At 34.4% G+C, this 12078-nt stretch overlaps 1 protein-coding gene across 1 annotated transcript; it reads left to right on the top strand.

Moving 5' to 3' along the window:
* Positions 1-9088: 9088 nt before the first annotated feature.
* On the top strand, positions 9089-11636 carry LOC120119553. Its single transcript, XM_039139369.1, has 2 exons — positions 9089-9203; positions 10883-11636. The coding sequence occupies exons 1-2, from the start codon at positions 9131-9133 to the stop codon at positions 11530-11532; spliced, it is 723 nt and encodes a 240-aa protein (XP_038995300.1). The 5' UTR covers positions 9089-9130; the 3' UTR covers positions 11533-11636.
* The last annotated feature ends 442 nt before the right edge of the window (positions 11637-12078 follow it).

Below are 12078 nucleotides of genomic sequence, written 5' to 3'. Positions count from 1 at the left end.
ACCGGTCCAACAAAAGCTCAGGCGAATGAGGCCAGAAATGTTGTTACAGATCAAAGAGGAAGTGATGAAGCAGATTAATGCAGGTTTTCTACAGGCAGCCAAATACCCAGAATGGGTAGCCAACATTGTTCCAGTACCAAAGAAAAATGGGAAAGTTCGAATGTGTGTGGATTACAGAGATCTCAACAAAGCTAGTCCGAAAGATAGCTTTCCATTACCCCACATAGATACCTTGGTGGATAATACTGCAGGACATGCATGTTTTTCATTCATGGATGGCTTTTCAGGATATAATCAGATAAAAATGAACCTTGAAGACACGGAAAAAACAACATTTGTAACCATGTGGGGAACATTCTGCTATAAAGTAATGCCATTTGGATTGAAAAATGCAGGGGCAACGTATCAAAGAGCCATGGTAACTTTATTTCATGACATGATGCACAAAGAGATTGAAGTATATGTGGATGACATGATTGCCAAATCCCGAACCGAAGAAGAACATATTCAAAATTTGAGAAAGCTTTTCCAGAGATTGAGGAAGTATCAATTAAAGCTCAACCCCGCTAAATGCACTTTTGGGGTAACTTCCGGGAAGCTTTTGGGATTTGTGGTCAGCAAAAAAGGAATCGAGATTGATCCAGATAAAGTAAAAGCAATTCAAGATCTTCCACCACCCAATACAAAAAAAGAAGTTCGAGGTTTTTTGGGAAGATTAAATTATATATCTCAGTTCATTTCTCAATTAACTGACAAATGTGATCCAGTGTTCAAATTACATCGAAAGAACAATCCTGAAGTCTGGAATGATGAATGTCAAGAAACTTTGGATATTATTAAGAAATATTTATCCAATGCCCCCATTTTAGTATCACCAATGCCTGATAGACCGTTAATTCTCTATTTGACAGTCTTTGAAAATTCGATGGGATGTGTACTGGGACAGCATGATGAATCTGGAAGAAAAGAAAAAGCCATTTATTATCTGAGCAAGAAATTTACTGATTGTGAAATTCGATATCCACTAATACAAAAATTATGTTGTGCCTTGGTGTGGGTTGCTCGAAGACTCAGACAATACATGTTATATCATACTACTTGGTTGATATCCAAACTTGATCCTTTGAAATTCTTAATGGAATCACCAGCTTTGACAGGCAGAATGGCTAGATGGCAGATGTTATTATCCAAGTTTAATATTGTATATGTCAACCAAAAAGCGATAAAAGGAAGTGTCATAGCTGATTTTCTGGCCAGTCGTGTATCAGATGATTATCAGCCTTTGAGTTTAAATTTTCCAGATGAAGATTTGTTATGCATATCCATGAATGAAGAAGTCATAACAAATGATGAATCTTGGAAGCTTTTCTTTGATGGAGCATTCAACGCCTTGGGAAGAGGAATCGGGACAGTGTTAATTTCTCCAGAAAATATTTATTATCCCTTTACAAGAAGACTGGAGTTCTTTTGCACCAATAACATGGCGGAATATGAAGCTTGAGTCATGGGATTGAAAGCAACCATAGAAAGAAAAATTAAATGTCTCAAGATATATGGAGATTCATCGTTAGTGGTGTATCAATTATGAGGTGAATGGGAAACAAAAGATCCCAAATTGTTGGAATACCGAAATTTTACCCTCGAATTAGTGAAAGAATTTGAGAGAGTCACCTTCAATTATCTCCCTCGAGAGGAAAATCAAATGGCAGATGCTTTGGCTACATTAGCTGCTATGTTTCAGGCAACTAAGAAAGTTGATATAATGCCAACCGAAATGCAAGTATATGAAATTCTTGCACATTGCTACAGTGTGGAAGAAGAGGCAGATGACAAACCATGGTATTATGATATCTTGCAATATATCAAGTATCAAAGTTATCGACAAAATGCATCTGAAATTGATAAAAGAACATTGAGAAGAATGGCTGCTGGATACTTTATTGATGGTGAGATTTTGTACAGAAGAAGCAATGATCAAATGCTATTAAGATGTGTAAATAACAGCGAAGCCAGAAGCATCATTGAGGAAGTACATAGTGGAATATGTGGAACACATGCAAATGGTCTTTCCATGGCTAGAAAAATAATGAGATATGGATATTATTGGGCTACCATGCACACAGATTGCATTGATTATGCAAGGAAATGTCATAAATGCCAGATATATACAGATAAGATTCATGTACCCCCATCTCCTTTACATGTAATGACAGCACCCTGGCCATTTTCTATGTGGGGAATAGACGTCATTGGGGCAATCACACCAAAAGCATCGAATGGACATTGTTTCATTCTTGTGGCAATTGATTATTTTACCAAGTGGGTTGAAGCTGCTTCATATGCCAATATTAAGAGGTCTACAGTCTGCAAATTCATAAAGAAAGAAATAATTTGCCGGTATGGCCTACCAGAAAGGATCATTACAGATAATGCTCTGAACCTGAACAACAAAATGATGACCGAACTTTGTGCACAGTTTAAGATCAAACATGCAAACTAAGTGACATATCGTCCAAAGATGAATGAGGCAGTTGAAGCAGCAAATAAGAACATCAAGAGAATCATTACAAAGACTACTGAAACTTACAAAGATTGGCACGAGAAGTTACATTTTGCTTTATATGCATACCGAACTACTGTTCGAACATCTACTGGGGCAACGCCTTTTTCTTTAGTCTATGGGATGGAAGCAGTCTTACCAATTGAAGTTGAGATTCCATCGCTTCGAATTTTGAGAGAAGTAAAATTGGATGAATCTGAATGGATCCAAGCTCGATTTGATCAATTGAACCTTATTGAGGAGAAAAGAATGAAAGCTATTTGCCATGGACAGATGTATCAAAAACGGATGATAAAGTCTCATGACAAGAAAGTACATCCAAGAGAATTCCAAGAGGGTGATCTAGTACTAAAAAAGATCTTGCCTATACATAAAGATTTCCGTGGGAAATGGATGCCTAATTGGGAAGGGTCATACGTTGTAAAAAAGGCATTTTCCGGAGGAGTGTTGATATTGGCAGAAATGGATGAAAAAGTTCTGAGAAACCCAATAAACTCAGATTCTGTCAAGACATATTATGCTTGAAGAAAAAAATGAGTAAAAAAGGAGAAAAAGGAAAAAAAGAAGAAAAAAGGAGGGTCAAGATGAAAACTCGCAAAGGGCATCTTGCAACCAAATGAAGGATTTGAGTTGAAAACCTGAAAGAGCGGCTCAAATGCATGTTGATATTAGGCATCTGGCAATTGAACCCTCTTAAGATTTTGATAGTTTGGGAGGAACTTCACATCTACAAGCATTCTGACAACGTTTGAGATCTTCCAGACAAAAGCTTACATCAGTACTCTAAATTATATCAATTTGATTAATTTAGAAATACTTATGCTAATAATTTGTTGAGTCATTTGAATTTTTATCATTCCTATGCTTGCCATAACTTTGAATACAATTCTATCTATTTATTAATAAATTCTAAGTTTATTTTTTCTAAATTCAATTTATTTGAGATTCAATTTATTTTTGAAAATTCAATTTATTCTTTTATTTTGTAAATGGATTAACATAATTTTGAAATAAGTTAAAGATTTCTGAATATCACTTTATGTTAATACTTTTAAGGGCATGGAATACAAAGTAAGTCTTATCAACGTTTGCAATCATTGTTAAAAAGCAAACAAATTATTACCATCATATAGTTATTTGGAAGCGGAACAAGAAGAAATATGTTCTCAATTGGCAGATTATGAATATAGCCTTTTTCCATACAGTAGTACAAAAATGCTTCGAATCTACAAATTCTGGCTCTACATCATATAAGTACTGTGATGTTTTGGTCCAAACACCAACTGAAGCAATCACCACGTTATCATGGTAGAAATAAGGAGGCCCAATAACATCTTCTGGAAGTGTTCTTTGAGTTATCTGATCTGGTTCGATAAGAACTCCAAAACTAATCATTGGATTAGGAAGATGAACTACATGATTGTCTTCATCAAGAAGCTTCTTTCCAAGCTACCTCTGCTTCTTCTTTTTTTTAAAGAAAATCATAGCCCAAGTTTCTCCTTTTCTTATAATTGGGATCATTGCATAATGGCTTCCTATCTTTTACCGGAAGAAGTGTGTCAGCAGCCTTAGTCATTTGAGCAGCACATATAAAATCTGTCAACTCTACAATTGATGAATCAAGATCACATCTCTATGACTATTGAAGACTTAGCATTTGAGTATCCTATTTTCGTCAAATATAACAGTTTACTCTCCTCATCAGAATCAGAATTAAGGATTTCCTCGGTATCAGAAGAACTATCAATATCTGTGAAATCACCCTGAAAGATCGCTTCATAGTCAGATGAGTAGTTATCAGAATAAACATGTTGCATGAGTGCGAGCTTTTCAAGAGCATATACTATTGAGTTTTATTCTCAAGTGGTTTTGTGACATCATGCAAAAATTCAGGCATATTTACATCTACACTCTTCAAAGATGATAGATTTTCCATTCGAAGAGGGAAGATTTATTGGATTTCTACAAAATTGAAGAAAGACCGAGTTCACCAATTTGAAATCAAATAAAAATGAACTTAATATTCATGCATCATATTTAGGCATTTGCAAAAATAGGTGCATTTTCATTCATTTTATCAATGTTAAATGTTGACAGGAATTTCAAAGATTTTAGCAAAGATTCAAATCCTTCACTTGATGGATCAACATTGCCAGGTAAAGTTCATAATGAGAAGAACTCATCTGAAGAAGGAAGAAGAAGTTCATAATGAGAAGAGCTTGTTCAACCTTTTGCTCAAATCCATCACTTGATGGATCAGCTTTTCCAAAGAAAGTTCATAATGAAAAGAACTCATCTGAAGAAGGAAGAAGAAGTTCATAATGAGAAGAACTTGTTCAACCTTTTGCTTGAATTCATCACTTGATGGATCAACATTGCCAGGTAGAGTTCATAATAAGAAGAACTCATCTGAAGAAGAAAGAAGAAGTTCATAATAAGAAGAACTTGTTCAACTTTTTGCTTAAATTCATCACTCGGTGGATCAGCAATGCCAGTTAGAGTTCATAATGAGAAGAACTCATCTGAAGAAGGAAGAAGAAGTTCATAATGAGAAGAACTTGTTCAATCTTTTGCTTGAATTCATCACTTGATGGATCAACATTGCCAGGTAGAGTTCATAATAAGAAGAACTCATCTGAAGAAGAAAGAAGAAGTTTATAATGAGAAGAACTTGTTCAACTTTTTGCTTAAATTCATCACTCGGTGGATCAGCAATGCCAATTAGAGTTCATAATGAGAAGAACTCATCTGAAGAAGAAAGAAGAAATTCATAATGAGAAGAATTTGTTCAACCTTTTGCTTAAATTCATCACTTGATGGATCAACTTTTCCAGAGAAAGTTCATAATGAGAAGAATTCATCTGAAGAAGGAAGAAGAAGTTCATAATGAGAAGAACTTGTTCAACCTTTTGCATGACTCTATCACAGAAAGAGATATATCGTCATCAACATTTCCAGAAGGAATTCATAATGAGAAGAATTCATCTGAAGAAGAAGAAGTTCACAATGAGAAGAGCTTATTCAACCTTTGCTAGATTACATCACAAAAGGAGATGAGTTGTCATCCCCAGTGGAAAAGTTCATAATGAGAAGAGCTAATCCCAAAGAAGAATTATTTCAACATTCCCATCATAATCAAGTGAAGTCAAATGAAAAAAAAACTTATTATCTTTTCGTCTTTGCGCTATTCTTGTTAACACAAGAATAAGCAAAGAGGGGCAGCTGAAGATACTCATTTTTTTCATTTGAATATTATTTATATTATTATTATTATTATAATAATTATAATTATAATTATTATTTTATTATTAATAAATATTATTACAGGCCCAATCCAGACTGGACCGGCCCATTTACAGACCCAACAATAACCGGCCCAGTTACAATAGCCCAATAGAAACCCTAAACCCAACTAGGGTTTCAACATCTTCATCCAGCCGCCTCTCTCCCAGATGGCTCTAGACAAAACCCTAGGGTATCATCACCCTAGGGCCACGCAGCCGTCGTTGCTTTTGCCGCCAGTTCACTCCGTTTCAGCTGCTGCCACGACGTCCACCAAATGAATTAAAACAATTACCCTTGTAAAGAAACCGACGAAGAAATTGAAATTTTGATATAATTTATAAGGAATTAAAACAATTACCCTTGTAAAGGAGCTGAATGTTTGTACTTCCTTGAGTAAAATTCTACTAAAGTAAGCCCTATAAACATATACATAAAAAAAGGAGTTAAAATATTCAGTTAACAATTATCACATTAACTTGAACGAAAAATAAAAGGAGAATAATAAATTAAGTTTTGGAATGACCGGAATCGGAAAACGGAACGACGTCGTTGTAGAATATGCCGTCGTTGATTTCCGGCCAAGGTAACCCGAAAGCTATAGACTGAGTTCGCGAATCGTTTGACATTTTTTTTTTCTTTGGAGGCTTCGATGGCCGAATTTACCTCCTGGACCTTAGGTGAATTAGATAGCTTAATATATCAATTGCCCCTCAATTTCATAGCGTTTCTAAAAAAGGTACTCGAAAATCTATAAGTTTAAAAAAGATAGTCACTCGGCCTTAAATTTTTTTGACGTAATTTGGATATTAATTAATGTGAAAAAAATTAGGTTGCCTTTTTTCTAATTATGTTTTAACAAATAGTAATTAATACATTCTATAAAAATAATATAATTCTATTATATTAAAAATATTTAAAAATAATCTAATTATGTTTTCAATTTCTTTATATTTGAAGAATGAATAATTTAAGAGAAGAATAAATATTAAATTGATAGAATTCTTAAACATAAAGGGTTAGATTTATTGAATTGTTTTAAATTATGACCAAATTGATAGCAATATAAGTTGAAGATACTCATTTTTTTCATTTGAATATTATTTATATTATTATAATTATAATTATAATTATAATTATAATTATTATTTTATTATTAATAAATATTATTACAGGCCCAATCCAGACTGGACCGGCCCATTTACAGACCCAACAATAACCGGCCCAGTTACAATAGCCCAATAGAAACCCTAAACCCAACTAGGGTTTCAACATCTTCATCCAGCCGCCTCTCTCCCAGATGGCTCTAGACAAAACCCTAGGGTATCATCACCCTAGGGCCACGCAGCCGTCGTTGCTTTTGCCGCCAGTTCACTCCGTTTCAGCTGCTGCCACGACGTCCACCAAAGGCTTCCAGAAGAGCCCTTCCAGCCGCACATGTCGCTCTACAGTGAGTCACCACTGGAAATCCGGTGACTCACTAAACAACCACCTTATTAACTGGTCCGAGAGCCACACCGTCGATGGCTATAAAAGCCAGCGACCACCTGCAAACAAAGGAACACGACAGCAACCCAAGAGAAAAACAGAAAGCAAAAAAAAAAAGAGAAGAGAAGATATAGAGAGCAACTCAACAACCATAATAGCAAGGAAAATATGAGGGATACTTACTAACAAAACCTCGCCGTTGCCGGAGTTCACACGAGCCTCCAAACATCACCAAAGGCCTACGAAAACCCGAAGGTATTTTCGTAGATTTGCTCCGATCGAGAGCTTTTTAAGAGAACCAGTCATCGGAACCGTCAATAGGACGGCCCGATCTATATTTTGGTGTAAAATTTTTTTTTCCGGCCACCGGATGCGGTGGTCGGTAGCGGGGTCAACACCAGCGAACGATTGCCGGCTGGTGCCTCTTCTCTCTGTTTTAGAGAGAAGCGAGAGGGTTTTATAACTCTCTCATTTAGAGAGAGAAGAGAGAAAGGAAGAAATGAGAGAATGGCCCGTAGGGCCAACCATATTCGGGTATAAATACCCCTTCCCAAACGACGCCGTTTTGGGAGGGGTATACCTGTAATTTCGCACATGGCCAAACCATACGCACAGTCATCCAAGTTTGTAATCTTTTCAATTTAGTCACTATAATTGTTTTTCTGGATATTTTAATTTTGTCTTTCAATATTATTTTATTATATTTTAGCCCTGAATAAATAATTAAGGTTAAATTACACTATTAGTTATTATATTTCATAACATTACAAATTAGGGTATTTAATATTAATATATTTTAATTTAGTCATTAATTTTAATATCTTCACTTATTTTAACTACAAGTTTTATTACTTTTTATATTTTAACATTATAGTTATATTTTTATTTATTTTAGTCATTATTTAGTTATATTTTAATTTAAATATTAATTATTATTATATAAATTATTTTAATCATGTTTTATTATTTATTTATTTTTCAATATTAAGAAAGGGCAGTCTTAAAACAACTGGATGTCCATTTTCTAAATATTTTAAATAAATAAATATCCTATTTTTTAAAAAATGTTTTATTTATTTATTTATTTATTTAATATCAAAGAAAAGAGCTATCTTAAGGCACCTAGAAGTCATTTTCTGATATTTCTAAATAAATAAATTTATTTTTTATATATATGTTATAAATACATTTTTTATATAATTATAACTTCGAAATATAAGATTATGAATTAAATATATCTTTGAATTTTTAAATTTCTAATAATAGAGACAATTTATAATTAATAAAGTACCAATTTTGGGCGTTGTAGGGGTGCTAATCATTCCCTAAACGTAATCGACCACGAATCCCTTTTTATTTATAAAAAGAATGAATTTTTGGTTAAAACGCAGATCAGTTTATCTTTTAACTGATGTTTTCTTAAAAACTCTTTTAAAAGACAATTTTTTTAGGTATTCGACCTACCTGACCCAAAAGGCCGATAGCGACTCCCAAATTATTTTAAAAAACCATTTATTCACATCACTTTTCCCGCCAAGTACAAAATTCGTACCCTGGCGAAAACCGGTTACGACATAAGTTTTAGAGACTTAAAAACTATTTTTGTACCAGATTATATCATTATTTTATGTATTTAACTGCCATTGATTTGTTTGTAATATAGTTTAATTCAGTGATCCATTTCAACTAAACTAATAAATAAGTGACCTGAGATGTATTTTAACCAACTATCTAAAACCCTCATTAAATTGAACCCTTGTTTGATTTTTCAGTGTCTGTCTCTACAAAAACTGAGAGAAAATGGCGAGAACTGCTCTCTTCCACCTGCTTAGATCTCAATCCAAGCAACTCATTTCGAGAAACGTCCATTCAGGTTCTCTTTCTCTCTTGATTTTGGGAAACCCCTTATTTTTGTTCATCTCTATTAGATGTCGAGTTTAGATATTTGATTCTAATATCCCCATTAGTCTAAAAGCTCAAAACCATGTCTGTTAATCCTATTTCTGATTCTATCGTTTGAAATTTGGGACTTTTCCTTTGATTAGGAAATTGGGTTTTGCTAACACTAACACATACACAAAAGGAAAAAAAAGATTGGGTTTTATGTTGTTGTGGTTTGCCATTTTTTTCAAATTAAAACTTTTTTTAGCATTTTTCTGGCTTCTTTTTTACAATTTTAGAGTTAATAATTCTCTGCAATCACAATGGGTATTTGGTCAGAGGAAGTGGGTTGGGGATGTGATTTGCATTTCTACAGGAACAATTTGAGATCAAAATAATTTACAGCATCACAAGTGTTTGTGTTATTTCTTGTGTCATTATTGTGTTTCAAATATCATGTATTTATATAAATTTTGTTAAAATAATGATTTATATTATGTAGATTTTGACACGGTCGTATATTATTAAAACGCTTGTGTTTTTTTTGTGTCATGGTTTTAGTGATTTCTGTAACTTCGAATCCAGCATTACCAGGTCCAATCTAGTTTAGCTGTAGCTGGTGTTTTATGGCGTTAGCATGTGAAACTGAACCATGCGCTTGTTAGTGTATGATTGCACGAAAATGTCTCACATCATTGAATCCTTAGAATGCCATATATTCGTATGGTTGCACAAATATGACACATGTCATGAAAGTCTCTATCCGATCCATTCATATCATATAGATTTTGACACGGTCTTATAGTATTTCTATGTTTGTGCTTTTCCCCTGTCATGGCTTTAGTGATTTCTCTAGTGTAGAATCCAGCGTTACCAGGTCCAATCTAGTTTAGCTGTAGCTGGTGTTTTATAGTGTCAGTGTGTGAAACTGAACCATCTGCTTGCTAGTGTATGATTACACGAAAATGTCTCACATTGTTGAATCCTTATAATGTCACATATTCGTATGATTGCACGAAAATGTCACTTCATAAAAATCTGTCTCCTTTCATAACTCGATGCTTGAAATTTTTTGCTTGTGATTGGTTCTGATTGGCAACTACTTGTACCTTGCTTATAATTCTCTTTCATGATATTAGATGACTAGGTTTTCCATCAATACAACATTTGATCTACCAGGGCACCGTTTAGAATTTGATTCCGTGGATTGTTTGCTGCTCATTGACAGCTGAATCCTGATATAATTTCCGGATATTACTTTGGTTGCATGTTCCTTACCATGTTACATTAACTAGTATTCAATCTAATCCCCACCCCTGGTTTCTTTTGTGGATATCAGAAAAGATCAGGCCATCAGGGATTTGATGTTTCTCGATTTTCTTAATTTCGTTGTTCTTTGTTCAAAAATCAACCAATAAACTACTGAGCATATAGGACTCTTAACTAAGAATTTTACAACTCGAAAAAGATGCTATGGATTAAGTTAAACTTTGTAACCAGGCACGTGAATAATATGTTACGTCTGCAATTCCATTGATCCAAGCTTTAATGAAATCACGTTTCATTCATGCTTCTTGTTACCGTTTTATGTTTTTGGATTCTTCTGTAATTATAGTATAAGCTGACAATATCGTGTTCTTCTCTTGCTCATTCTTCTCTCCGTTGCTTTAGGTTATTCTTATAGGTATGCAACACGGTCCGTCACCCAATATGCCAAGCCAAACATCAACTCTGCAGTGAGCATTTTCGGTGTCCAGAAAAGATGGGCTTCTCAAGCTAAGACAACTGAGGACGACAACAGAATCAGCATCGGTCCTCAAAAAGGGAGAGACGATAGCAAAGATGAGAAAGATGTCGAGGTCGTTTACTACGGTCCGATTTCATCTACAATCAAGAAAGTAAAGCTGCTTTCGCTTTCAACCTGCTGCCTCTCGGTATCATTAGGCCCCGTCATTACATTCATGACTTCTCCGGATATGAATGTGATTCTGAAAGGCGCAGTGGCGTCCTCTGTGATATTCTTGAGTGCTACAACAACAGCTGCACTTCACTGGTTCGTCAGCCCTTACATCCACAAGCTCAGGTGGCAACCCGGTTCAGATAGCTTTGAGGTGGAGATGTTGTCTTGGTTAGCAACACATATTCCACGAACCATCAAGTTTTCCGACATCCGTCCGCCTGAGACCAACAGACCATTTGTGACATTCAAGGCCAATGACAACTTCTATTTCGTAGATGCTGAGCACTGCCATAACAAGGCTTTGTTGGCTAGACTCACACCCCAGAAAGCAGCTCACGAGTCGGCTTTTAAGAACTTGTGAACCGATCTTAATGAAAGGTCGAGAATGGGTGACTCGGGAGCTCGCTAAAGTTTCGTGGATAATAAGTCTGTTGATTACAGAGAAACACAACATTTTTCATGGAGTTTATTTGGAATTTCAGTCTTTTGCTGCTTGTTAAGTTTGATGTAGTGAAAGTTTTTTTTTTTTTGCTTGAAACTTATTATAAATGATTGAATTACATGTTATGTTATAACATCTTGGTATAAATTATTGGGATTCAGGAATATGAGATTGTAATGTCAAGTTCGAATTCTACTACTATCACTCTCGGTAAACAATCAATAAATTCTTATGTAAATCTCAATTGATGTATGTCCTGATATTGTTTCTGACCTAAACTTTATTGTACAAAAAAAAATCCGGTCTGGACGTTACAATTGTCACAAAAACATATTATAAGAATTAACTTTATTTATGATATTTTTTTTCATTCGTAGTAATCATTAAACAAAACAATATTAATCAAATTCTTTGAATAAAACTGAATAATTAACTAAGAACATGTGATATTGTAATGATTCATTC

Source organism: Hibiscus syriacus, unplaced genomic scaffold, assembly GCF_006381635.1.
Source record: "Hibiscus syriacus cultivar Baekdansim isolate YM2019G1 unplaced genomic scaffold, ASM638163v2 tig00110332_pilon, whole genome shotgun sequence".
Taxonomy (NCBI): Eukaryota; Viridiplantae; Streptophyta; class Magnoliopsida; order Malvales; family Malvaceae; genus Hibiscus; species Hibiscus syriacus.
This window is presented reverse-complemented; position numbering and strand designations above follow the sequence as displayed.

Coding starts and splice junctions, on each gene's coding strand:
- LOC120119553 (XM_039139369.1), top strand. CDS start 9,131: ATGGCGAGAACTGCTCTCTTCCACCTGCTTAGATCTCAATCCAAGCAA. Junction 9,204..10,882: donor TTCGAGAAACGTCCATTCAG/GTTCTCTTTCTC, acceptor CCGTTGCTTTAG/GTTATTCTTATAGGTATGCA.